This window comes from Hyla sarda, chromosome 5 (assembly GCF_029499605.1).
Source record: "Hyla sarda isolate aHylSar1 chromosome 5, aHylSar1.hap1, whole genome shotgun sequence".
Classification (NCBI taxonomy): domain Eukaryota; kingdom Metazoa; phylum Chordata; class Amphibia; order Anura; family Hylidae; genus Hyla; species Hyla sarda.
In genome coordinates this window covers 169799070-169826126 of record NC_079193.1, presented here as the reverse complement: position 1 = coordinate 169826126, position 27057 = coordinate 169799070, and the positions used below count along the sequence as shown (strand labels likewise).

At 45.9% G+C, this 27057-nt stretch overlaps 2 protein-coding genes and 1 non-coding gene across 8 annotated transcripts in view; 1 reads left to right on the top strand and 2 right to left on the bottom strand.

Annotated features, from left to right (window-relative positions):
• The window catches only part of LOC130273617 (carboxymethylenebutenolidase homolog), a 103296-nt gene that overhangs the window by 50561 nt on the left and 25678 nt on the right, over positions 1–27057 (bottom strand). For 2 of the 4 annotated variants that reach the window (XM_056520710.1, XM_056520711.1), the window contains exons 1-2: positions 15080–15211; positions 59–126 (exon numbers count right to left, since the gene is read on the bottom strand). Coding sequence is in view for 1 of the 4 variants with exons in the window: in XM_056520709.1 (XP_056376684.1) it covers positions 15080–15105 (26 nt within the window). In the remaining 3 variants the exon portion in view is untranslated. Of the gene's footprint in view, positions 1–58; positions 127–15079; positions 15212–27057 lie in introns of those variants that run through there. The other 2 variants (XM_056520712.1, XM_056520709.1) reach the window with 2 other exon arrangements.
• LOC130273618 (carboxymethylenebutenolidase homolog) overlaps positions 14768–27057 on the top strand; it is a 56146-nt gene continuing 43856 nt past the window's right edge. The window contains exons 1-3 of one of the 3 annotated variants that reach the window (XM_056520714.1): positions 14768–15130; positions 19697–19918; positions 21243–21350. In XM_056520714.1, the coding sequence (XP_056376689.1) occupies positions 19704–19918; positions 21243–21350 (323 nt within the window). In that variant the 5' untranslated portion in view covers positions 14768–15130; positions 19697–19703. Of the gene's footprint in view, positions 15189–19516; positions 19581–19696; positions 19919–21242; positions 21351–27057 lie in introns of those variants that run through there. The other 2 variants (XM_056520713.1, XM_056520715.1) reach the window with 2 other exon arrangements.
• TRNAT-AGU (transfer RNA threonine (anticodon AGU)) lies at positions 14772–14845 on the bottom strand. Its single transcript has one exon. It is a non-coding gene; the product is annotated as a tRNA-Thr (tRNA).

Below are 27057 nucleotides of genomic sequence, written 5' to 3'. Positions count from 1 at the left end.
AATTGAACAAAAATCCCCCCAAAATTTGTAGCCCAATTTCTCATGAATAAGTCAATACCTTATATGTAGACGTAAATTGCTCGACGAGCGCACTACAGGTCTCAGAAGAGAAGGAGCGCTGTTTGGCTGTAAGAGAGAGAATTTTGCTGAAATTGAAGTTGGGGGCCATGTGCATTTACAAAGCCTCTGTGGTGTCTAAACAGCAGAAACCCCCCACATTTGACCCCATTTTGGAAACTACTCCCCTCAGGGAACATAATAAGCATTACAGTAAGAACTTATACCTCACTGGTTTATTGAACAGTGGGTTGTAAAAGTGAAAAATTTGATTTTTAACACTAACATTTTTGTGTTACCCCAAATTTTTCATTTTAACAAGGTGTAATTGAACAAAAATCCCCCCAAAATTTGTAGCCCAATTTCTCATAAATAAGTAAATACCTTATACGTTGACGTAAATTGCTCGGCGATCGCACTGCAGGTCTCAGAAGAGAAGGAGTGCTGTTTTGGCTGGAATTGTAGTTGGGGGCCATGTGCATTTTCAAAGCCCCCATGGTGGCAGAACAGAGGATCCCCCCATACTGTGCCATCTTTTTGGAAAGTACACCCCTCAAGGAACGTAACAAGGGGTACAGTGAGTATTTACAACTCACAGGTTTTTAGAACAGTGGGCCGTGATACTTAAAAATCTAATTTTTTACAGTGAATTGCTACTGTTACACACAATTTTTCATTTTTAACTGTGATTATAGGAGAAAAAGCCCCCCAAAGTTTGGTGCCCAATTTGTCCCGAGTAAGGAAATACCACATATTTAGATGTAACGTGCTGTGCGGGTGAACAACTGGGCTAATGAGTGAGAGAGCACCGAGCACCTTTGAGGCCTAAGGTGGGGATTTGCCCTGCAATGGCAGAGGTTCTGACCTAAAATAAAAATAAAAAACCTGGCAAGTGACCTGAATTTTCAAATGATACCCCTCAAGGAATGTAACAAGGGGTACAGTGAGTAGTTACACCTCATAGGTTTTTGCATTAGTGGGCTGTAAAACCGAAAAGTGTGTTATTTTTCACTAAAATGCTGTTGTTATAAAAAAATGTTGCTAATTTACAAGGGTTAATCAGAGCAAAATCCCCAAAAATGTTTAACCCAATTTCTCCTGAGTAAAAAAAAAAACCCATATGTGGACATAACATGCTGTGCGGGCACATAACATGCTCAAGACTCATAGAGCAATGTTTGCATTTGAGGCCTATGGCATATCAGTAGCTGACGGCTACATACATTCAGAGGAAAATAAAAGAAAGGAACACCCACATGTGACACCATTACAGAAAGTACAACCCCTGAGGAATCTTTATAGGGGTAAAGTGGACATTTGGAACGGTCGGGTGCTTCTTAAATTTATTTTCCAGGTATGGATGAAATGTATTTTTGGAAAAATGAAAATTGCAATTTTACAACTGATATGCTATCTGTGTACTGAGTATGATGACCCAGAGCATAGGCAAAAGTAATATGTGTGCCCGTCACAAACCCTATGCTCTGCTTCATCATTATGGGAAGTTTTTTTTTGGGTGGCCATCCCTAAACGGTTACCTGAAAATGCGCACACCGCTCAGGGGAGGAGAGAGCACTGCGCATTTGAAGTCTGACGGTTACATACATTCAGAGGAGAATAAAAAAAGAAACAGCCACATGTGACCATATTTTGAATGGACGGCCGTTCCCTAGATTTATTTTCCAGGAATGGATGAAGGGTAGTTTTTTGAAAAATGAAAATTGCAATTTTCATAATAATTTGCAAATTGGGTACCCAGAATGATGACCCAGAGTATAGCCAAAAGTAACAATTATGCCCGCCCCAAACCCTATACTCTGATTCATCATTCTGGGAATGTGATGTGTGTGGCCGTCCCTATTCTGTTACCCCAAATGCGCACCCCGCTCAGGTGTAGAGAGAGCGCTGCGCATTTGAGGCAACCTGAAAACCCCCGATACAAATGACTCTGACACATGACCCAATACCACCAGAGGTCTTATCAGGGGTATTATTTTATTGGGTTTGGGTTTTTTCTTTTTGGGGAGGGGGGGGTTAAAATTTGGAGGACAATGTACTCTGGACAGGTACATTGGGGTTAAATCAAGGGGAATTAAAATGGGGAAAGATGATTTTAAAATGTAACACTCCATGGAAGTGTGATACTCCATGAAGCAGTTTTTAATGCAGAGGCCCGGATGATCGGGGCAAGTGTCGCATTGAGTGGTGGTGTCCCCCTCCTGCGACACACTCTGCATTTTTTCTGGGATCGCCCCTTCTTTCCAGTGTGGGGGACCTGGAAAGTGCTGGCCAGGGACGATCCTGGCACCTCCAGTTCCGGAAGTGCTCGGGGCCGCTCCCCCCTGACCACCAAAGATCAGGGCCTTTATGAGCACCTCCTGGAACTTGAGAAATCTCCCTGTGTTGCCAGCGCTCCGGTATAGTACAAATGCATTGTACATGGCAACCTGGACCGTGTAGATTGCAACCTTTTTGTACCATGCCCGGGTTTTGCGCATGGCATTATATGGCTTGAGGACTTGATCAGAAAGATCAACTCCCCCCATATACTGATTGTAGTTCAGAATACAATCAGGCTTGAGGACCGGTGCCGCGATACCTCGCACAGGGACAGGGGTGCTGCCGTTCCCATGAATTGTGGTCAGCATAAGGACATCCCTCTTGTCCTTATACTTCACTGTGGCAGTGTGGCAAGGAAAGGGTGTATTTCCTTGGCTCACCCTGCAGAAGCTCTCACCTGCTTCTTAAGTAATGAGGCAGGAAGGAAGGGAAGTGTATATGAGATGGAGACTCGGTCTAATCTAGGCTCTTCCTAGGAGACAGCATGTGGGCTGTAGGGGAGAGACAGAGCCTGCTGAGGAGTACACAGCCCGAGCTATGAGGGGCTCAAAGAGAGTGACATTGTGAGTAGAAGGTTGCAGGGGACATATGTTTAACCGGCTGAGGGAAGCTCAGCGGTTGTTAGTCAGGACAAGCTGATCTGTTTAGTCAGTGACCAGACAGTCTAGGATTTTGTTTTGTTCCTGCTTTTTGTTTATTTCTTTCCCTGCAACCTGTCTAATAAAACTGGCAAGGTGCCAGATTTGCATTATAAGCGTTTGTTTGCTGGTTTATTGAAAAGAAACGCATCCTGTAGCGTGGTCCAGGACGATCCCAGAGCTAATCCCCAAGACGGATCGTTACATTTTGGTGGAGGATGCGGGCACGCCGTTGCTAAGGGCAACCTGTTGCCAAGGGCAACCAACAAGCGAGTTGGAGAGGAGCTGTTGCTAGGAGCAACCCCCTGCAAGATTGCAAGTCGGAGGAGCCCAGCAGAGGAGTTCAAGCCCAGTTTGGTGTCTGTGGAGGAGCGTTGCTAGGGGCAACGGATCGAGATTTTTTTTCAAGAAAATGGGACAACCTCGAAAGGCTGTTGCTCGGAGCAACCGACGTGGGCCACAACCGGTGGTCGCCAAGACGAAGCCAAGGTCCCGTGAGTTGTCGGTGGGCGGAATCCCACTGTGGGTGGACTTGGATTGTTGCCAGACTGTATCTCTGATTATGCCAGAAATAATTCCCTTTGTGAAGTCCCGCCCGGAGCCCGGTAAGACTGTTCAAATTACCTTTGATACATGTTTTGGGACAGTAAGCCATATGATGGAGGTATGTGCAGAACTTACAGTGGAAATTGTACTGGGCAGAGACTTTCCGTATTTCTGGCAGCTGTGGGATGCTGAGAGTGCACCGGAGAGTTCGCACACAAAGGTTCCGGAAGGAGTGAGGACTGGGGGGTCTCTACTGGACTGTGTGAATGGTGCTGTATATTGTGAACCCATGCAGGCTGATAATGTTTTTCTTGAAACACTTATGTTAATGTGTTCTGATGTAAAGAATTCTATTCCCACCTCTCGCAGGACAAAAGAAAACCTGTGTGAGCTGGAAATAGAAGGTAAAAAGATGACTGTTTTGTTAGATCCAAAATGTGTAATAAGTCTGGTAAAGACCAGCTGCAGAAAGCCAGACCCCGCTATAGTGTCTATACAGGCCGGTATTTGGGGTTATAAAACAGTTAATGTGTGTATTTCTACTCCCTATGGTACCATAAGTCACAAGGTTGCAATAGAGCCTACCTTAGAGTATGAAGTAGTGCTGGGGAAGGATTTTCCATTTTTTCAGCAGTTGTGGGAAGATAGTCAGGTGACTAGAGCAGGAACACCTGATAGGCTCACAACACTTGATTTGCACCACATAGCAGGGGACAGTAACTCAGCAGAGGCTGAGGACGGGGAGTGTCAGCAGACCCTAGGTATATGTCAGGTGGGAGTGTGCCAGACCACTAGGGGAGCTGAAGAACAGTCCGCGAGTCAAGTTAAAGTGATGACTGGAATAGAAGCTCCAGAGATGGCTGTGGAAAAACCAAAACTCCAGAAAAGAGTACCAGTGGAGCTGGGGGCTGCACTTACGGTCACAGACAGAGTCCTAAGTGAAGGAGACTGTGACAAGACAAAAGAAAAGTCTGCCAAGAAGCCGAGAGACAGTTCAGAGGAACTGATCAGGAATCTCCCTGACTCGCTGGTGCCAAGAGCCATTGAAGTTGTTGCTAGGGGCAACAAACTTACCGCCAAGGGATTGCCGGTCCGACGGGAGTGTTTAGCGAGAGTCTCCAGAGTTGCCAACGTGGTGGGAGAGGAAGAGTGCCAGGTGTCAGTGGCACCTGTTGTGGATGATAATAATGAGGCACAAGTGGCCGCAACCTCGGAAAAGGGGGAGACTTCATCTAGAGATGGAGAAGAGCTGGGTCGAGTGTCTGACAGAGGACCAGAGGATGTCTCAAGGTCTAACAGCGAGAGTGAGGAGACCGCTGTCCGTAAAAGGTCTCGGAAAAGACGAGCTGGCCTTGGGAAAAAACTGAAGCAGATCCAGAATCTGGAAGAAACCCTGCAGATGGTTTCTGTGAAGTTGTTGGAGAAAGAAAAAGAGGTACATCGCTTGACAGAGGAGAGGGACAAATCACTTGCTGACTTTAAAAAAGAGCAAGAAGTGAGGCTTCAGCTGGAAAAAGTCATGGAGCATCACAGAAGTGAGTTTGTGGCTCTGCAGGATGAACTGTCCCGCTCCCAGGGTCTTGTGGCCAGCAAGGAGAGTGAAGTGCAGAGTCTGGCCAAGCGGATGTCATTCCAGGAAGAAGTAGTGAGTCTTCTACATGGTGCATATCAGGCTCTGCAGAGTGATCACAAGGCTAGCCTGGTAGCCATGGAAAAAATAGAAAAAGAGAAGAATGAAATGAAGATGGAAACTGAAGCTCTTGCCAGCAATCTGGAGAGTGTCTCTAAAGCTAAGAGACAACTTGAGGAGGAAGTCAAGGTGAAGAATGCCCTTGCACATGCTCTTCAATCTGCTCGTCATGACAATGTCTTGCTCCGTGAGCAGTATGAGGAGGCACTGGAACAAGTTGAGACTCTGCAACATGAAAACAAGAACTTGCAACAGGAGATCTCAGATCTATCTCAACAGATTGGTGAGAGTGGAAAATCTATCAATGACTTAGTGAAGTCCAAGAAACAGTTGCTGGACAGTGAGAAGGTGATCTCTGCACAACTCAAGAGTGAGCAGCTGAGATATATAAAGCTGGAAGATGACATGAAGATCTTAAAAGAGAGCCTGGAAGCGCAGAACGAAACGCGCAGAAGGTCCCACGTAGCTGCCTTGGTTTTGCTGGGAGCGCAACTCTACGAGCAGGTGGCTGTGCTGGCGGACAATGAACAATTGAGGAAACAATTGCTGTCTTCGGAAGATACTGTCAGGGACTTGACAGAGTTACTTGACAGTGAGAGGATGAAGTCCGCTAAGCTCCAGTGTAAGCTGCGAAAATGTGAGAAAAAGGAAGAGGACCAGGAAGTCCTAAAAGAGAGCAGAGACCAAGATATGGCGGAATTGGCTCAAGAAAAGCTTCTGGGGCCGAAGTTACAGGATACAGTTATGCTTTCTCTGATTGCAAAAAAGTCCTCTAAAGCTAAGATTGAGGTGAAGTCCTGTAAGAAGTCTCCTGAAGCTAGGACTGAGCTGAAACCTGGTGGGAAATCCTCTGAACCTGAGGAGACCAAAAATTCTGAAGGTAATGCTGAGGCAGAGAAATCCTCTGAAGCAGAAGCTAAACCAGAGTCAACCTCAAAAGCTGTGCGTAAAGAGAATGGCACAACTGAAGCTACAGGTGAAGAGAAGAGTAAGCCTGAAGAAGCTGCAGTAGTAGAAGCTGATTCTACACAAGAATCTGAAGGAGCCAAAGACTCTGAAGCCAAACCTGAGGAAGCTGGTGCCCCAGAAGAGAAAGCTGGATGGGATGAGGTGAAACCATGTGAGAAATCCACTGAAGACAAGACTGAGGTGAAACCAGGTGGGAAGTCCTCTAAAGTTGAAACTGAGATGGACCCGTGTCAGAGGTCCTCTGACGGTACAGAGAACAAGACAGTGGTTGGTGAAGTCACTGAGGCCGAAAGATTCTCTAAAGCAGAGGCAGAGGTCCGGCAAGCAAGAAGAAGACAAAGGTTAGAAGCATCGGTCCTCTCACTCCTTAATTTCAAGAACCCTGCCCACACCAGGGTGAAGAACCTGGTACTGGAGAGGTGTGACCAAGAGACTTGCAATTGGTGGCTGGTAAAAGTCCGGAAGAAAAAAGTCAAGGACTTCAGAGACTGTGGGACAAAAGTTGTCCAAGAGAAAGGAAAGGCAGATGATTTCTGCCTTTCAAATACATGTGCTCCTTCCCGGTGGTCTGAGCAAAGGGGGGGGGGGATATGTGGCAGTGTGGCAAGGAAAGGGTGTATTTCCTTGGCTCACCCTGCAGAAGCTCTCACCTGCTTCTTAAGTAATGAGGCAGGAAGGAAGGGAAGTGTATATGAGATGGAGACTCGGTCTAATCTAGGCTCTTCCTAGGAGACAGCATGTGGGCTGTAGGGGAGAGACAGAGCCTGCTGAGGAGTACACAGCCCGAGCTATGAGGGGCTCAAAGAGAGTGACATTGTGAGTAGAAGGTTGCAGGGGACATATGTTTAACCGGCTGAGGGAAGCTCAGCGGTTGTTAGTCAGGACAAGCTGATCTGTTTAGTCAGTGACCAGACGGTCTAGGATTTTGTTTTGTTCCTGCTTTTTGTTTATTTCTTTCCCTGCAACCTGTCTAATAAAACTGGCAAGGTGCCAGATTTGCATTATAAGCGTTTGTTTGCTGGTTTATTGAGAAGAAACGCATCCTGTAGCGTGGTCCAGGACGATCCCAGAGCTAATCCCCAAGACGGATCGTCACATTCACCAACAACAGGTTTTCATGGGAAAAGGCACGGGACTCACCCCTGGGGATTGGTGCCTGGAGGGGATAGGTCGGGAGGCCTCTCTGATTTTTCCGCACGGTCCCACAAGCGGACGTAGATCTGGCGGTGAGGGATTTGAACAGAGAGATACTAGTATAAAATTTATCCACGTACAGATGGTAACCCTTATCTAGTAGTGGGTGCAAAAGGTCCCACATGATCTTCCCGCTGACACCCAGAATGGGGGGACATTCTGGGGGTTCAATACGGGAATCTCGACCCTCGTATATTCTAAACTTGTAAGTGTACCCGGAGGTACTCTCACAGAGTTTATACAGCTTCACGCCATATCTCGCCCGCTTGGATGGGATGTATTGGCGGAACCAGAGTCTCCCCCGAAAACCGATAAGAGACTCATCAATTGAGACCTCCCTTTGGGGAACGTAGGCCTCCAAAAACTTGGCCCCTAAGTGATCTATGACCGGCCGTATCTTGTACAGGCGGTCATAGGCACAATCACCTTGGGGAGGACATGTTGCATTGTCATTGAAATGCAAACATTTCCTTATGGCCTCAAAACGTTCCCGTGCCATGGCCATACTGTAAAGCGGGGTCTTGTATAGGATGTCCCCGCTCCAGTACTGCCTGACACTAGGCTTTTTGTCTAGGCCCATATGCAGCACGAGTCCCCAAAAGGTCCTCATTTCGGCTGCATTGACTGGAGACCAGCCATTTGGCCTGGCCAAAATCGAGCCCGGGTGAGCGGCGACAAACTGTTGGGCGTACAGACTTGTCTGTGTCACCATCATGTTGGCAAAGTCGTCACTGAAATAATGACTAAAAAAGTCAATTTCAGTGAACCCGGCGATGTCAATTAGGATTCCTGGGTTGCCAACAAACCCAGGAATCACGGGCTCAAAGTTCTCTGGGGTAGTCCAGACAGGTTCACCGGTAGAGGGTACCGGTGGTCTTGCCTGGTGGGCTGCCATACTAGTACTGGCGACAGGATCGCTAGTACTAGTATGGGGCACAGGGTCAGTTGCATGGGGGGGTTGTGGTCTCACACGGCGGCATCTCCGCCGCCTTGGGGGCTCATCATCACTAGATGATGAGGAGAGCGAGGAAGAGACCAGGAAAGTGGGGTGTTCCTCGCCCTAACTGACGCTTTCAGAGTCGGAGGCAAGTAAGGCATATGCCTCCTCCACTGAAAACGCCCTGCGAGCCATCGCCTAACACTTATGGGAAGGGGGGGGGGGGGGGGAGTGTATATGTGTGTGAGTGTTTTACTTTGTGTATATGTGTGGGGGGGTTCTACTTTATACCAAACCTAGAAAATAAAAAAAAAAGCGTGTGCTTCTAATGCAAAAAAAACCTGCGCCAAAGAGCGTATACCTAATCAGTTGTGTGCGCCACTGATTAGGGCTCAGTGGCAGCAGGGGGCGCAGAAGACACCAAAAAGGTGGGGGAATAAAAAAGCACCTGCCTGAACCCTAAAAAAACCGCTGATCAGTTATATATTACTGTCAGCGGTCAGGGCAGGCGCACACAGGGGTACGGTCCGTCCACACAGCACGGACTTGCTGCTGGTGGCACGGACCGCAAATCCCCAAAAAAGGTGCTATAAAAAAAAAGAAAAAATAAACTCTTATTAACCCCAAAAAAATGCTGCACCCCAAAAAAAACGCAGTGGGGTGGGCGTTTCGCTAACAGTGGCCGGATGCTCTTTATAGGGAAGAGGGTCCGGCCAAAGTAAGCGAATAAGGGGGAAAGCGAATAAGGGGAACAAAAAAAAAAAAGCTTACACCCCAGAAAAAAAATATATGGGGGTAAGCCGCAGCGCCCCTGTAAGGGCTGGGGCATACAAAAAAAACAAAAAACACCCGCAGATAGAGGACTCTGCAAAATTTTTTTTTTTTTACTTTTTTTTCCCCCACAGGACAAGGGGACAGGGGCTACAGGGGACCTAAAGGGGGGGGGGGGATTTCACAAATGTATTTATTTTTTTGTATTAACTTTTATGCACATATAAGATGCTGTCCCTACCTAAGACCACTTTCCCTCACAGGACAAGGGGCTACAGGGGGCTACAGAGGGGTTCTAAAGGCACAGTATGGGGGGGGGGGGAATTTGTAGTTCACCTCAGTCTCTGCTCAGCTCACCAACTACAAGCTTTTGGTGGGCTGAGCAGGACTTTTCAGGTGATTTGGGGGCATCTGGAGGGCAAGGGGAGGGTGCTCCCCTCCCGCCAATACATTTGATTGGATGGTCGTACCGACCATCCAATCAAAGGGCTGTGGGAGGATCATCACTGATTCCTCTAACAGCTAACATTGAGGCCAGCTAAGTCACGTGTGCTACGGCACACGTGACCCTTTACATCCGGGTCACAGACCCTGTGATTTTCTGCGATCGTATTTTTAGGGGGGTCTCACGACCCCCCGCAGCGATGGGCTGGGATGCCTGCTGAATGATTTCAGCAGGCATCCCGTTCCGATCACCGCCCGGCGAGCGGCGGAGATCGAAATCATTGCAAATCGCTCGTCTGAATTGACGAGCGATTTGCAACGATCGCCGATATGGGGTGGTCTCATGACCCCCCTGGGCGATGTCACGAGATGCCTGCTGAATGATTTCTGCAGGCATCCCGTTCCGATCACCGCCCGGCGAGCTGCGGTGATCGGAAATACGGAGGGCGTATGGATACGCCCTCCGTCCTTAAGTGACGGGACGCGAGGGCGTATGCATACGCCCTCCGTCCCCAAGGAGTTAAAGAAAAAAAGCTTGCCAGCGGAGTTCCCCTTTTATGCAGTGGTCCTCAACCAGGGTGCCTCCAGCTGTTGCAAAACACACGGACTGATATATTTCAGCCCTTTGAATACTGTAGTAGTTAGTTGCTTTAAAGAAAAAAAGCTTGCCAGCGGAGTTCCCCTTTTAAGCAGTGGTCCCCAACCAGGGTGCCTCCAGCTGTTGCAAAACACACGGACTGATATCTTTCAGCCCTTTCAATACTGTAGTAGTTAGTTGCTTGGAGGAACTTAAGTTTGATTCTGGAGTACCCCTTTTAACCAGCGGTTCCCTCCTAACCAGGGTGCCTCCAGCTGTTGCAAGACACACAGACTGATATCTTTCAGCCCTTTGAATACTGTAGTAGTTGCTTGAAGGAACTTAAGCTTGATTCTGGAGTATCCCTTTTAACCAGCGGTTCCCTCCCAACCAGGGTGCCACCAGCTGTTGCAAGACACACGGACTGATATCTTTCAGCCATAAAAAGGGCTTTTTTGGGTGCTGTCCTTAAAGCAGATGTTACACTAGTGCTTTAGAAGTAAACTGGACCCTGAATACACCCCCTAGCAGCAACCTAGCTATCGCTTTCCCTTTACAGCAGGAGCAGCTTCTCTGACCCTCCACTTCCTAAGCCTGCAGCATGCTGAATGAGGGTAAAATGGCGTCTGTGCAAGAGGTAGGAGGGTCTGGAAGGGAGGGACTGCTGCTGATTGCCTGTAATGTGTCTGCTGACTCTGACTCACAGGGTCAAAGTTTACTGCAATGTTAAAGAATAGGTGGCAGATCGAACTTCACATATGTTCGCCCGGTGATGAGAACGCGAACATGCTAAATTCGCCGGGAACTGTTCGCCGGCGAACAATTCGCGACATCTCTAATTATCATATTGGTAGTTTGGGCCCACTGGTAGCCTTTAGCTCTAGGTTGCCACCCAAATGAGCCAAACATTTTACAAATTGCATATGTCAAATGTTTTTAGAAATGACAGTAATGCTTTAATCATGTTGATCAATACAATAAAGATTGGTACAATACCATGTTTTGCCAGCTGCTGTTCAATATAGCACAATCTAAAAATGCCTGTATTTTTTAAATGCCCTTTTGATTGCAGTTCAGATATGCAAAAATAAAAAATGTTGCAAACACAGTCTTTGAGAATCCTTTGGGAAGACTTTACTTCTGTCGGATCCTTGGATTACTGTAACTTTTAGTTCTGTGGATTTAGTTCTGGCTTGTATACTACACTTTGCTTACACACACTTCCCTGCACCTCTGTGGCCTTACATTGGCATACTTTGCTTGTCAATTATACTTTGTCTCAGCCCAAAATCAGCCCAATCCAGGATAGATTTATTGGGATAATTTACCATATAATACTTTTCAAATTGATTGCACATTGAAAGTTTCTTAATATATATAGTTTTTATAGTTATGCTATGTAACTTGACATATGTATATGGACTTGAATGTGTTCCATTGTGTATAGAAATGTGTATTCAATGTATTATAGTTCAATGGGGTGATGAAATGGCACATGGTGGTGATAAAGTACAAGGGGGGCTTTCTCTAAAAGTTGTGACAGAATGTTTTCAGGAGTGGACAGGATAGGACGTGCATGTTACGGAAGCAGGTGGGATTGGACACACACGTTGTGGCAACAGGTGGGAGAGGAATACACACGTTGCGGGAGTGGGCAGAAATACAGCAGGAGCAGACAGTATTAAGTAAATAGTCCCACGCAGGGCTCTAGCATAGACTTTTCTCTTTGGATTCCTGTAACGGAGCTGGATGTGGATCCTCTAACCTGTGTGGCTGATGATACGGACCGTATTGGGAAGGGCTTGCTGCGGCAAGCAAATCCTAGGTCACTACCGCTGACACGGTTCAACCACACAGGTAGCTGGGCAAGGTGAGGTATCAGAGGATAAGGCAGTAGCGTAGTCAAACGTAGCAGAACGTTTCACTCCGGTCGGCTCATTGAAATGAATGACATACGGGAGCGCATACGGTCACATACGGGACAAAACGTAGTGTGAACCCAGCCTTAGACAACAGGCAAAATGGAACGCTGAATCTCAGGCTAGGGGCACTGAAGATCCAGCAGGGAAGTTTGGGAGGTACAGGGACTTATAATGTGGTGTAAGGTGCAAACACTAATTATGGGCGCACTGGCCCTTTAAATTTCAGAGCTCCGGCACAGAGGCAGCGGAGCGAGGTGAGTGACAGGCTGGGATTCACATGCGGGCGCATCCCGTGATGCGAATTCCAGCCCCGCTGGCAGACAAGGACACAGGGACACTGCGCTCATGGCCGGAGCGCAGAGTGTAACAATTCCCAGGTCATTGTCTCCATAATATTAAACAATGGATGAGAGGTGTACTGTATATCAGGGCCGGCGTTAGGGCGGGGCAAACCAGGACCTACTGCTCTGGTCCATAGGCCATAGCAGTAGATCGTGACCCCGGATCGGAGGACCGGTGGTCGGAACACTGAAATGGGGCAGTACACAGACATACAGCCTTCAGCTACACACTGTATATGGCTGAAGGCTGTATGTCTATGGGGGAACTATACTGCACCTAATGTGGGAAACTATTCTGCACCTAATGTGGGGGAACTATACTGCACCTAGTGTGGGGGAACTATACTGCAACTAATATGGGGAGAACTATACTGGGGAACTATATTGGGGGAGTTCTCCAAAAGGCATCAAATTACAGATTAGACATTCTTATAATATGTCAACAAAAGTTGGATTTTATTTGCATCATTTACACTTTCAATTTTGTCTCACAATGATTTTTTTTTCCGTTTCACCGTAGATTTTTGGGCACAATGACTGACGTCATTACAAAGTAGAATTGGTGGCGCAAAAAATAAGCCATGATATGGATTTTTAGGTGCAAAATTGAAAGAGTTATGATTTTTTTTAAAGGCAAGGAGCAAAAAAACGAAAATGCAAAAACGGAAAAAACCCCGGTCCTTAAGGGGTTAAAAGGGTACTCCGGCGCTAAGACATCTCATCACCTATCCCATAGGCTTGCATTGAGGGGGCGGAGCGTGACATCACACGGAGGCGGAGCCGTGACGTCACAATACTCCGGCCCCGTGATCGGCAGTCATCAGACCTAGGGCTGATGGTAACGGGGTGCTGCGTGAAAGATCACGGGGGTCCCCGGCGGTTATGATCAGGCATCTTATACCCTATCCTTTGGATAGGGGATAAGATGTCTTAGCGCCGGAGTACCCCTTTTTTTGTTACTATCATTATAATAATGGACATTTAGGGGAACTCTTCCTGTTTCAGGAATGGTTCAGATTCTTTATTATACTGAATCCCCAAAATCTGTTAGAATCCAACCTAAAAAGGCCTTACTGTGCTCCAACTATTACTTTTATGGTAGAATACAGTGTTGTTAAACATGCCGCATGCACATAGCTTTATGTGTGCATAGGACTTAAAGTGGTTGAAGCTAAAATCCAAACCCATATTTTAGTTTTCATTATGTTGTATTCTGTACAGCTGTCTTGCATTGCATTGAGGGGGCGGGGTGTGACGTCACACGGGGGCGGAGTCGTGGCGTCAGGATCTTCCGTCCCCGTGGTCGGGATGGTATTAGCCTGAGGGCCTCCAGCGGTTCCGGAAGCCGTTACAGGTGGGTGCCGCATGGTAGAATGCGGGGGTCCCCAGCGGCGGGACCCCCGCGATCAGACATCTTATCCCCTATCCGAAGGATAGGGGATAAGATGATTAGGGGCGGAGTATCCCTTTAAATATGGTACCAGGTACATTGTGCACCCCTGCAGATTTGTGCAGTGAGTCTGCACAAATTTTTGCAACATTGTGATGTTCTGGTTACAGTGGAATGACGACCTGGTCGGCAGGATCCTTGTGTAGAGTGTAGTCGCTCTGAAACAGGAATTTTATTAACAGGGTCTTAAAGGGGTGACGGCTGTCACACCCCCTCCCATAGACTTGCATTGAGGGGGCATGGCCTGACGTCACGAGGGAACGCATGAACAGCGTTTGGCACTAAATGCTGCCGGAACACTGGCCAGTGGAGTACCCCTTTAACCTGGCAGGTGATTTATTCTTTGCCTGGCACCGGCATATGCTTTACCTTGGAATGTGGTGGGTAAACACTCCTGGCGTCACGAACATTCACCGCAGACACATTACCTAACAGTCTACACACAAGTTAACCCTCTACTTACCAAATATGTATTGTAAATTATATGTGAAAAATTAAAATAATACTGCAGAGATCAAAACAAAAAGTGCAATACATGGGTATATTTGATAATTATAGCAAAGAGAACAAAAGAAAATTGTCACATTTGCTGTACATGGGAATAACTGATAATTAGAGCAACTAAAACAAAATAAAATGCACCATGTGCACCACACAGGTATATTTGATAATTGTAGCAAACAGAACAAAGAACAGAAAATTGTCACGTGTGCTGTACATGAGTATATTTGATAATTATAGCAAACAGAAGAGAAAATTGTCACGTGTGCCGTACATGGGTATAACTGATAATTGTAGCAAATAGAACAAAGGAAAACACACCATGTGACCAGTTCATATGAATATTTGGTAGAAATAGCGAATATACACTTTTTAATTTCCAAGTAAAAACGCAAGGCACCGCTGGGATTCGAACCCAGGATCTCCTGTTTACTAGACAGGCGCTTTAACCAACTAAGCCACGGCGCCTTCTTAAACTGGGAAATTGCCCGAGGCTTTCATGTATATTCACTGTATACACCGAGAGTTTCTCTGAGGAGCGCGGTGTGTCTATTGTACTCCCTGCGGGATCTGACGTTAATGTTTTTCTTTACAGCTCTGAAGAGGAGCGGAGCCTGTAGGCCATCAGTCCTCACACAGGCGGGAGCTTCTCTGGGAGCAAAGTACAACCGAGGAAAGTGGGCGGGTTGACCTTTCGCTTACTTAACTATCCGGGCTGTGCGCGACATCAAGAGACACCCGCGAGTCGCTCCGGTAAGAGAAGGCAGAGGTCATAACAGCGGAGCAGCGGCTGCAGGAGTTCTCTCTCACGGTAATGACATAAATCGCTTCTTTGTGACGTCACCCGCTGTCTTCCCATAGGATGAGGCTGCGAGCTATAGACGGCCCAGCGCCTGTGGTGATCTGTCACTGGGCGGGTGATCTGTGTGCAGTGTGCAAGGCGCTTATAGGTTTTAGCTCTATCTCCTATCCTCAAGGAACAAACTGCCCCTAATTCTATGTCTGGCTCTATCTCCTATCCTCAAGGAACAAACTGCCCCTAATTCTCTGTCTGGCTCTATCTCCTATCCACAAGGAACAAACTGCCCCTAATTCTCTGTCTGGCTCTATCTCCTATCCACAAGGAACAAACTGCCCCTAATTCTCTGTCTGGCTCTATCTCCTATCCACAAGGAACAAACTGCCCCTAATTCTATGTCTGGCTCTATCTCCTATCCTCAAGGAACAAACTGCCCCTAATTCTCTGTCTGGCTCTATCTCCTATCCTCAAGGAACAAACTGCCCCTAATTCTCTGTCTGGCTCTATCTCCTATCCACAAGGAACAAACTGCCCCTAATTCTCTGTCTGGCTCTATCTCCTATCCACAAGGAACAAACTGCCCCTAATTCTCTGTCTGGCTCTATCTCCTATCCTCAAGGAACAAACTGCCCCTAATTCTCTGTTTGGCTCTATCTCCTATCCACAAGGAACAAACTGCCCCTAATTCTCTGTCTGGCTCTATCTCCTATCCACAAGGAACAAACTGCCCCTAATTCTATGTCTGGCTCTATCTCCTATCCACAAGGAACAAACTGCCCCTAATTCTATGTCTGGCTCTATCTCCTATCCACAAGGAACAAACTGCCCCTAATTCTCTGTCTGGCTCTATCTCCTATCCACAAGGAACAAACTGCCCCTAATTCTCTGTCTGGCTCTATCTCCTATCCACAAGGAACAAACTGCCCCTAATTCTATGTCTGGCTCTATCTCCTATCCACAAGGAACAAACTGCCCCTAATTCTATGTCTGGCTCTATCTCCTATCCACAAGGAACAAACTGCCCCTAATTCTCTGTCTGGCTCTATCTCCTATCCACAAGGAACAAACTGCCCCTAATTCTATGTCTGGCTCTATCTCCTATCCACAAGGAACAAACTGCCCCTAATTCTATGTCTGGCTCTATCTCCTATCCTCAAGGAACAAACTGCCCCTAATTCTCTGTCTGGCTCTATCTCCTATCCACAAGGAACAAACTGCCCCTAATTCTATGTCTGGCTCTATCTCCTATCCACAAGGAACAAACTGCCCCTAATTCTCTGTCTGGCTCTATCTCCTATCCACAAGGAACAAACTGCCCCTAATTCTATGTCTGGCTCTATCTCCTATCCACAAGGACCAAACTGCCCCTAATTCTCTGTCTGGCTCTATCTCCTATCCACAAGGAACAAACTGCCCCTAATTCTCTGTCTGGCTCTATCTCCTATCCACAAGGAACAAACTGCCCCTAATTCTCTGTCTGGCTCTATCTCCTATCCACAAGGAACAAACTGCCCCTAATTCTCTGTCTGCCTCTATCTCCTATCCTCAAGGAACAAACTGCCCCTAATTCTCTGTCTGGCTCTATCTCCTATCCACAAGGAACAAACTGCCCCTAATTCTCTGTCTGGCTCTATCTCCTATCCACAAGGAACAAACTGCCCCTAATTCTATGTCTGGCTCTATCTCCTATCCACAAGGAACAAACTGCCCCTAATTCTATGTCTGGCTCTATCTCCTATCCACAAGGAACAAACTGCCCCTAATTCTCTGTCTGGCTCTATCTCCTATCCTCAAGGAACAAACTGCCCCTAATTCTCTGTCTGGCTCTATCTCCTATCCTCAAGGAACAAACTGCCCCTAATTCTCTGTCAGGCTCTATCTCCTATCCTCAAGGAACAAACTGCCCCTAATTCTCTGTCTGGCTCTATCTCCTATCCTCAAGGAACAAACTGCCCCTGATTCTCTGTCTGGCTCTATCTCCTATCCACAAGGAACAAACTGCCCCTAATTCTATGTCTGGCTCTATCTCCTATCCTCAAGGAACAAACTGCCCCTAATTCTCTGTCTGGCTCTATCTCCTATCCTCAAGGAACAAACTGCCCCTAATTCTATGTCTGGCTCTATCTCCTATCCTCAAGGAACAAACTGCCCCTAATTCTCTGTCTGGGTCTATCTCCTATCCACAAGGAACAAACTGCCCCTAATTCTCTGTCTGGCTCTATCTCCTATCCATAAGGAACAAACTGCCCCTAATTCTCTGTCTGGCTCCTTGTTGCCTCTATTTATTTACCTTGTTGACTACCTAAGGCTCAATTCACACTTGGGATATGGCTTGTGATAAGCACACCCACAAAAATGACCCCAGTCTCGGGTCCCCTGATCTGCTGCTTTTTATTTTCTGCTTCTTATTTTCAGCTGCTTATTTTATCATTGATTTACCAGCAAAGAATAAGCAGCAGAAAAAAAGCTGTAGAAAATAAGCAGCTGAAAAATCTGCACTAAAATCCACAGCAAAATCCGCTCATGTGAATGAGCCCTTAGATAAGTATTTTCTGCTGCATATTTGCTTCAGCAGATTTTGCTGCCCATTGAGGTCAATAGGCAGCAAAATCTGCAGCAGCAGATCCACAGCAAAAATATGCATATGTGAATTGCTACGAGCAGACACAGTGCAGCGATGTGCGCGGCGTACTCTCACATTGCGGCCGCTCTCCCTGCTCTGAGCTAGGCAGAGAGCTCCCGCGATGTGCGAGTATACTGTGACTCGCACATCGCAGTGTGTCTGCTGGTAGCAGCGTATTGCCGCTACCACCAGGCACATGTAAAGCCAGCATAGAGCAGGCCTTCACCAGTGGATCCGCAGCGTAAAATACGCTGTAAATCTGCACGTGTGAACATACCCTTATGCAGCAAAATATGAATTAACCCTTAGGGTAGGCTCACACGTATTTTGCTGTACATTTGCTGCTGCGTAATTCTATTCTATTTATATTGAAGTCAATGGGTAGCAAAATCCAGCTGCTTATTTATCTACCCATTGGCCCTCATTTACTATTCTAAACCCGACTTCTTTTGTCTGGTTTTTTTTGTTGCATCTTTGTCTGCGACATGTCACAGACATCGTGCGCCAGTCTGCGACACGATGCAACATTTTTTCCCGACGGACCCGATGTGGATTCTCCCAAACCCGAAAAAGGGGCGTAACCCGACATTTCTGAGCTTTCCCACGTATTTATAAAGGTTTCCAACCCGAATTTGTTGAATTGTTGTGGATTTTTTCTCGACAACTCAGAGGAGTTGGAAACCAAAACCAACAAAACCCACGTGCGACAAACAGGATGCGACATAATAATAAATACCAGGGGAAAAAAGCAGTCGGGTAAGAAAGCAACATAGACTTACAACCCGATTTTCTAAGTAAATGAGGGCCATTGACTTCAATGGGTAGGAAAATATGCAGCAGTAAAATACGGCACGTGTGACCCTACCATACCCTCCCTACCCTACGTGTGACCCTACCATTTTTGCTTCAGATCTGCTATTGACTTCTTTTATGTTTCAGAGGCCTTCTAAAAATTAAAGAAGCAATCTGATTGGTATGGGCAACTGCACCACTTTACCTCTGAACAGACAAAAATGTCACCGCTCCAAAATTCTGGAACCCTAGAAGGAAAGTTGATAGCTTGTGTGAACACAGCCTTATACTTTTGATATTTGGACATTGTTTAACCTATACCAATGTATACAAACATTAATTAGGTTTTTTTTTTTTTTTTTTTACACTTGACGTTCCTAGGGGATAAGTTATCAATCATGAGATGTCCGACCGCTGGGACCCCCTGGGATCTCCTGCTTGGTGCCCTGCCAGTCCGCAGGAAACAGGCGTGCTGACACGCCCCTTTTTATGTATCTCTATGGGAGACATGAGGGGGGGTGTCTGCAGCCACTTTGTTCAGGGGTCAGCACGCCCCCTTCCTGCGGACTATGGGGGCATCGCACAGGAGATCGCGGGGGGTTCTAGCTGTCGGGCACCTCGTGATCGTAAACTTGTATGTTTTTTTTTCACTACACTACTCCTTTAAAAAACAAAATGCATATGTGACTTAAAGAAATAATCGTTGTACCCTTTGTCAGAGAAATGTGAACCGTACACTGCAGCCTGCCCGTGCTGGTTTTATTGCTTTCAGTCCATGAATGTAGTCTTGTACTTATACATGAATGTAGTCTTATACTGACCACAGTCACTTCATTTATCATCATATACCGTTTTTTGCAGTACTTCAAAGCACAGTAAGCTGCACTTTTGATTCTCACAAAAAACTAAATGTACACCCTTTGAAGTGGGACGATTTTTGTGACTACTAGACTACATTCTGTCAATTGAAATACGTGGATTTGGCACAGGTATTTTGCGGTATACATTGGCATACCATTCTAGCAGTATGCGGACATATACCCTAAACATAGGCCACTTAATAAAGAATGTAGCCTTACTAAGTTGGAGGTTTTTCTTTTGACAGCTTTGCAATGGCAAATGAATCAAACCCGTGTCCTTGTGAAATTGGAGATAAAAATCAATATGAAGGAAAAGGCAGTGAAATACAAATTGAACACATAAAGGCTTATGTGTGCAAACCAGCACGCAGTACAGACAAAGCTGTTATTGTCGTTCAAGATATTTTTGGGTGGCAGCTGCCGAATACCCGATTCATTGCAGATCTTCTTGCATCTCATGGATACATGTAAGTAGTTTGAGTGTTTCAATACTGTTATTCACATTGAAATGCATTAGTTTTGAGCTATGTTACTAACTGAGGCAGGATACCACTGTGGGGGACTGGGGTAGGTGAGTATACCTTCTTTTTTATGTTTAATCTCCCTCCCAGACAAATATAAAAAATGTTTCTGTCCCAGGAAAACCCCCAATAATTAGTTACAAAAATTCTGTTGAGTATGGCAATGCACAAATGCAGTGAAAAAAATGCTGTTGGGGTAAACGTGGACGGAGCAACGTTTGTTTTTTTTAGATTGGCATTTGCTGAAATTATTTTTGGGTTCCCCCTTAAAGAATTTATTTAGGAGTGTAGTGAGTTTACTCACCAATCAGGTTTTATCATTTTTTTATTTTATTTTATTATTATTTTTTTTTATTTAGCATGGAACTATGAAAAATTATGTAATCTTACTACAAGGGAAATAAGGGGTATGGAAATAAATTAAATGTTGTTAAAACTGCTCTTTGGGCACACAGCAGGGTGCAGAGGACAAGGACCACCTTGGCCCTACTGGAGCATTGATTCTATTGTCATGTTTTTAAGCACCATATTATGTTTGCAGAGACTCTAAGTTCCCAGTGGAGTGGAAACACCTGGAAACGACACTCTACAAGGAATTTATCTTGAGATAGTGAGCATTTAGGCTAGGTTCACACTGCTGCTGAGCTCTGCTAAAGGGAGTTCCGATACAAAATGACAGGAGTTTAGCCGAGGAAAAATTACTGCATGTCCAGTATCTTCCAAAATATTGGACCCCAAAGTCAGTAGGATCCGTCAACATGCAAAGTCAGTGGGATTCATTCAGGGTCTGTTGAGCGCAAAAAAAAAAAAAAAAAAAAAAAAAAAACTTAAGGGGACGGGGCATAGCGGCAGTGTGAAAGTAGCCTTAACCTGGTGTTTTTCTCAATAAAATGCATTGTAGATGATGCAAGCTATGCTGTTTACATCACTCTCAAAATCAATGGGAGTTATGCAAAATGCATAAAAAAGTCCGCTCGCCTGTTTTCTGCCACCCAGTGAACATGTGGATATGCCATAAATATTGAGATGGAAATACCTGTAAGTTCTGCAAGTCAGTTGTGCCTCTTGTGGCATACATTTGCCACATATATGGTACATTTAAAGGATTTTTTTTGGAGTAACTTTATTGCTTATCACCAGGGATCAAATTTGTGAAATCTTTTTGTCATTGCTTCTTTTTATAGTGAATATGCAAACTTTATTAGCATATGTACTAGAAAATGTATTTTATCAACTGCATTTTTTTCATTTGCTTCTAATGTTTTTGTAGAACAATATGCCCAGATTTTTATGTTGGACAAGAGCCTTGGGTCCCTTCAAATGACTGGAATACATTCAATGATTGGTTACAGACTCGTCAAGCAACAAAAGTTGACCGGTAATAAGTTAACAAGAACATCTATCTATCGAAGTATAACTGCAGCACGTTTAAAACATAAAGGGGTACTCCGGTGGAAACCTTTTTTTTTTTTTCAAATCATCTGGTGCCAGAAAGTTAACCCCTTCACGACGAGCGACGTACATGTACGGTGCCACGAAGTGTCACTTGTACGGCACGGGGTTCCGGGAGCACCGCGTCACCGGTAGCGGTGATCGGGCCAGGATGACTGCTGTTATCTAACAGCAGGCATCCCGGCACATCGTCGAGGGGGGTCCTGAGACCCCCCCCCCCCCATGACCGTGATGGGCGCAAATCGCAGGTCATTTCAGACCTGCGATCTGCGCGATTCCGGGTCATACGGGTCACTGGTGACCCGGAAAATAAGAGGGATCCCCCTGAAGGGATAGGAGTTTGGTGGCAGGGGTGCCACCCCTCCTATCCCTGCTATTGGTCAGCCGGAGCGACCGACCGATAACAGACCGGGGGAGGGGTTAAAGTTCGGTTCCCCCGCTTTGCCCACCTATTGGTGTCCGGGCAAAACGGGGGAACTGCCCAGGGACCGGCGCCGAAGGTCCCTTACCTGGATCCCGGAGCGCGATCCTCCATGCTGGGATACCCCACATGCGGCGGCAGCAATTCATCCGGGTCCTGCCACGTGAGTGGTTGCCTAGCAACATCCGGAGGGCCACAGTTTACAGTGGTCTCTAAACCGTGGCCCTCCAGATGTTGCAAAACTACAACTCCCAGCATGCCCAGACAGCTGTTTGCTGTGTGGGCATGCTGGGACTTGTAGTTTTGCAATATTTAGAGGGGTTCAGGTTGTAGATCACTATGCAGTGGTCTCAAACTGTAGCCCTCCAGATGTTGCAAAACTACAACTCTTAGCATGCCCAAACAGCAGTTTGCTGTCTGGGAATGCTGCGAATTGCAGTTTTGCAACACCTGAAGGGCCACAGTTTAGAGACCACTGGACAGTGATTTACAACCTGAACTCCTCTAAATCTTGCAAAACTACAACTCCCAGCATTCAGGAACAGCATAAGGCTGTCTTGGCATGCTGGGAGTTGTACTTGCGGGCCTCCAGCCATTGCATAAATACATCTCCCAGCATGCCCTTCCGCAATCAGTACATGCTGGGAGTTGTAGTTTTGCAACAGCTGGAGGCACACTGGTTGGAAAATACTGAGTTAGGTCATAGAACCTAACTCAAGGTTTTCCAACCAGTGTGCCTCCAGCTGTTGCAAAACTACAACTCCCAGCATGCATGGTCTGTCAGTTCATGCTGGGAGTTGTAGTTTTGACCCCCCTCCCATGTGAATGTACAGGCTACATTCACACTGGCGGCAGATTACAGTGAGTTCCCTGCTTCAAGTTTGAGCTGCAAATTTTCTTTTTTTTTTTTTTTACATATGCAAAAGTTGTGAAACACCTGTGGGGTATTAAGGCTCACTTTATTCCTTGTTATGTTCCTCATGGGGTCTAGTTTCCAAAATGGTATGCCATGTGTTTTTTTTTTTTTTTTTTTTTTTTGCTGTTCTGGCACCATAGGGGCTTCCTAAATGTGACATGCCCCCAAAATCCATTTCAGAAAAACGTACTCTCCAAAATCCCCTTGTCGCTCCTTCGCTTCTGAGCCCACTACTGCACCCGCCGAACACTTTACATAGACATATGAGGTATGTCCTTACTCGAGAGAAGTTGGGCTACAAATATAAGTATACATTTTCTCCTTTTACCCCTTGTAAAAATTCAAAAATTGGGTCTACAAGAACATGCGAGTGTAAAAAATGAAGATTTTGAATTTTCTCCTTCACTATGCTGCTATTCATGTGAAACACCTAAAGGGTTAAAACACTTACTGATTGTCATTTTGAATACTTTGGGGGGGGGGGTGCAGTTTTTATAATGGGGTCATTTATGGGGTATTTCTAATATGAAGACCATTCAAATCCACTTCAAACCTGAACTGGTCCCTGAAAAATATCGAGTTTGAAAATTTTGTAAAAAATTGGAAAATTGCTGCTGAACTTTGAAGCCCTCTGGTGTCTTCCAAAAGTAAAAACATGTCAACTTTATGATGCAAACATAAAGTAGACATATTGCATATGTGAATAAAAAGAAAATATTTGGAATATCCATTTTCCTTACAAGCAGAAAGCTTCAAAGTTAGAAAAATGCAAAATGTAAAAATTTTTCATCAAATTTGGGGATTTTTCACCATGAAAGGATGCAAGTTACCACAAAAATTAACCACCATGTTATCCTTTCGCTCCGGGTCTGATTACGGTCGACCACATGGCCGGCGGCGTGGTTCTATTACCTAACTCAGTATTTTCCAACCAGTGTGCCTCCAGCTGTTGCAAAACTACAACTCCCAGCATGCACATTCTGTCAGTGCATGCTGTGAGTTGTAGTTTTGCCCCCCTCCCATGTGAATGTACAGGTTACATTCACACTGGCGGCGGATTACAGTGAGTTCCCCACTTCAACTTTGAGCTGCGGCAAATTTTACGCCGCAGCACAAACTCCTAGCGGGAGACTCCGTGTAATCTGCCGCCAGTGTGAATGTAACCTAGAAACACTACACTAACATAAAATGAAGAGTAAAACACTACATATACACACATACACACCCAAAATTTGTAACGCAATTTCTCTTGATTACGGAGATACCCCATTTGTGGGCGCACAACAAGGCTCAGAAGTGAGAGCGCACCATGTACATTTGAGGTCTAAATTGGTGATTTGCACAGGGATGGCTGATTTTACAGCGGTTGTGACATAAGCGCAATACAATAAATACCCACATGTGACCCCATTTTGGAAACTACACCCCTCACGGAATGTAACAAGGGGTATAGTGAGCATTTACATCCCACAGGTGTCTGACAGATCTTTTAAACAGGGTCTGTGAAAATGAAAAATAAAATGTTTAATTTGCACAGCCCACTGTTCCAAAGATCCGTCAAATGCCAGTGGGGTGTAAATTCTCACTGCACCCCTTATTACATTCCGTGAGGGGTGTAGTTTTAAAAATGGGGTCACATGTGGGGGGGTCCACTCTTCTGGCACCACGGGGGGATTTGTAAATGCACATGGCCAAATTCTCTCTCCAAAAGCTCAATGATGCTCCTTCTCTTCTGAGCATTGTAGTTCGCCCCCAGTGCACTTCACGTCCACTTATGGGGTATTTCCATACTCAGAAGAGATGGGGTTACAAATTTGGGGGGGGGGGGGGTATTTTCTGCTATTATCCCTTGCAAAACAAGCATTTTAGTGTAAAAACAAAAAAATTTTTTTTACATATGCAAAAGTCGCGAAACACCTGTGGGGTATTAAGGTTCACTTTTCGCCTTGTTACGTTCCCCGAGGGGTCTAGTTTCCAAAATTGTATGCCATGTTTTCTTTTTTTTTTTGCTGTCCTGGCACCATAGGGGCTTCCTAAATGCGGCATGCCCCCAGAGCAAAATTTGCTTCTAAAAAGCCAAATGTTACTCCTTCTCTTCTAAGACCTGTAGTGCGCCAGCAGAGCACTTTTCATCCCCATATGGGGTGTTTTCTGAATCGGGAGAAATTGGGCTTCAAATTTGGGGGGTATTTTCTGCTATTACCTTTATTTTAAATGTAAAATTTTTGCTAAACCAAGCATTTTTTATAAAAAAAAATAAATAAATTTTTTTTGCATATGCAAAAGTCGTGAAACACCTGTGGGGTATTAAGGTTCACTTTATCCCTTGTTACGTTCCTCAAGGGGTCTAGTTTCCAAAATGGTATGCCATGTGTTTTTTTTTTTTTTGCTGTCCTGGCACCATAGGGGCTTCCTAAAGGTGACATGCCCCCCCGAGCAAAATTTGCTCTCAAAAAGCCAAATATGACTCCTTCTCTTCTGAGCATTGTAGATCGCCCGTAGTGCACTTCAGGTCAACTTATGGGGTACCTCCATACTCAGAAGAGATGGGGGTTACACATTTTGGGGGGTATTTTCTGCTATTAACCCTTGCAAAAATGTGAAATTTGGGGGGAAACACATTTTAGTGAAAAAAATTTTTTCTTACATATGCAAAAGTCGTGAAACACCTGTGGGGTATTAAGGCACACTTAATTCCTTGTTACGTTTCTCAAGGGGTCTAGTTTCCAAAATGGTATGCCATGTGTTTTTTTTTTTTGCTGTTTTGGCACCATAGGTGCTTCCTAAATGCAACATGCCCCCCAAAAGCCATTTCAGAAAAACATACTCTCCAAAATCCCCTTGTCGCTCCTTCGCTTCTGAGCCCTCTACTGCACCCGCCGAACAATTTACATAGACATGAGGTATGCACTTACTCAAGAGAAATTGGGCTACAAATTCAAGTATAAATTTTATCCTTTTACCCCTTGTAAAAATTCAAAAATTGGGTCTACAAGAACATGCAAGTATAGAAAATGAAGATTTTGAATTTTCTCCTTCACTTTGCTGCTTTTCCTGTGAAACACCTAAAGAGTTAAAACACTTACTGAATGTCATTTTGAATACTTTGGGGGGTGCAGTTTTATAATGGGGTCATTTATGGGGTATTTCTAATATGAAGACCCTTCAAATCCACTTCAAACCTGAACTGGTCCATGAAAAATAGCGACAGGTACAGGTGTTCGGTCCCCGGGCTGTATTCTTCTTACTTCCTGTTAGCTCGGCACGTCACACGGAGCTTCAGCCTATCACCGGCCGCAGCGATGTCCCGCCTCGGCCGGTGATAGGCTGAAGCTCTGTGTGACGTGCCAGGCTAACAGGAAGTAAGAAGAATACAGCCCGGAGCTCCGGGGGCTCGTTGGCAGGTAAGAGAAAGTGTGTTTTCTTTTATTTTGCAGCCCGGACGGGATAAAAGGAAAAAAGTGCGCGCCGGAGTACTCCTTTAATATCACTGTAACAGAAATTACAGTCGTTTTTGAAAATTCCCCCAATATGTTTTGCAATTGCTTTCATCAGAAAATTTTCAGCATTTCATACTGAAAAAGACAGTCAAAAAAGTGTCCACTAGGGGCCCCCTGCCTCCTGGGACACATACCAGTCCTGCAGTGTCCAGTGGTCATTGACATGTCAAGAGTAATTGACAGGGCTGCAGGCAAGTCCAGAGCTGCTGTGCCTGCTCCCGGCCCTCTGTGAGTCAGAGCAGAGTGAGAGATGGGGAGGAGTCATCACAGTGAGGAGATGAGAGGGACATGCCCCATACCTCTGCATAGACAGATGTCAAGATGCGGGGAGGACACGGGTAGTGGATCCTCTGTGTCAGAGAGGCGATGGCGTGGGCCGTACCAGGGGAGCGGAGTCTAAGGGATTACTGGTTTTCACCAGAGCCCGCCGCAAAGCGGGATGGACTTGCTGCGGCAGGTAACCCCCAGGTCGTTCTACCCGGTAGCGACTCAACCTCTCTGGCAGCTGAGACAGGCATGGGACACAAGGACAAGGCAAAGGCAAGGTCAGACGTAGCAGAAGGTCAGGGCAGGTGGCAATGGTTTGTAGTCAGGGGCAACAGCAAAGGGTCTGGATACACAGGCAATGGGCTCACAAGAAACGCTTTCACTGCACAAGGCAACAAGATCCGGCGAGGACAGGAAGGGGAAGTGGGTTTTTAAGTGTAGGAGTGTTTAGGAACTGATTGGGCCAGACACCAATTAATGGTGCACTGGCCCTTTAAATCTGAGAGACCCGGCGCGCGCGCCCTAGAGA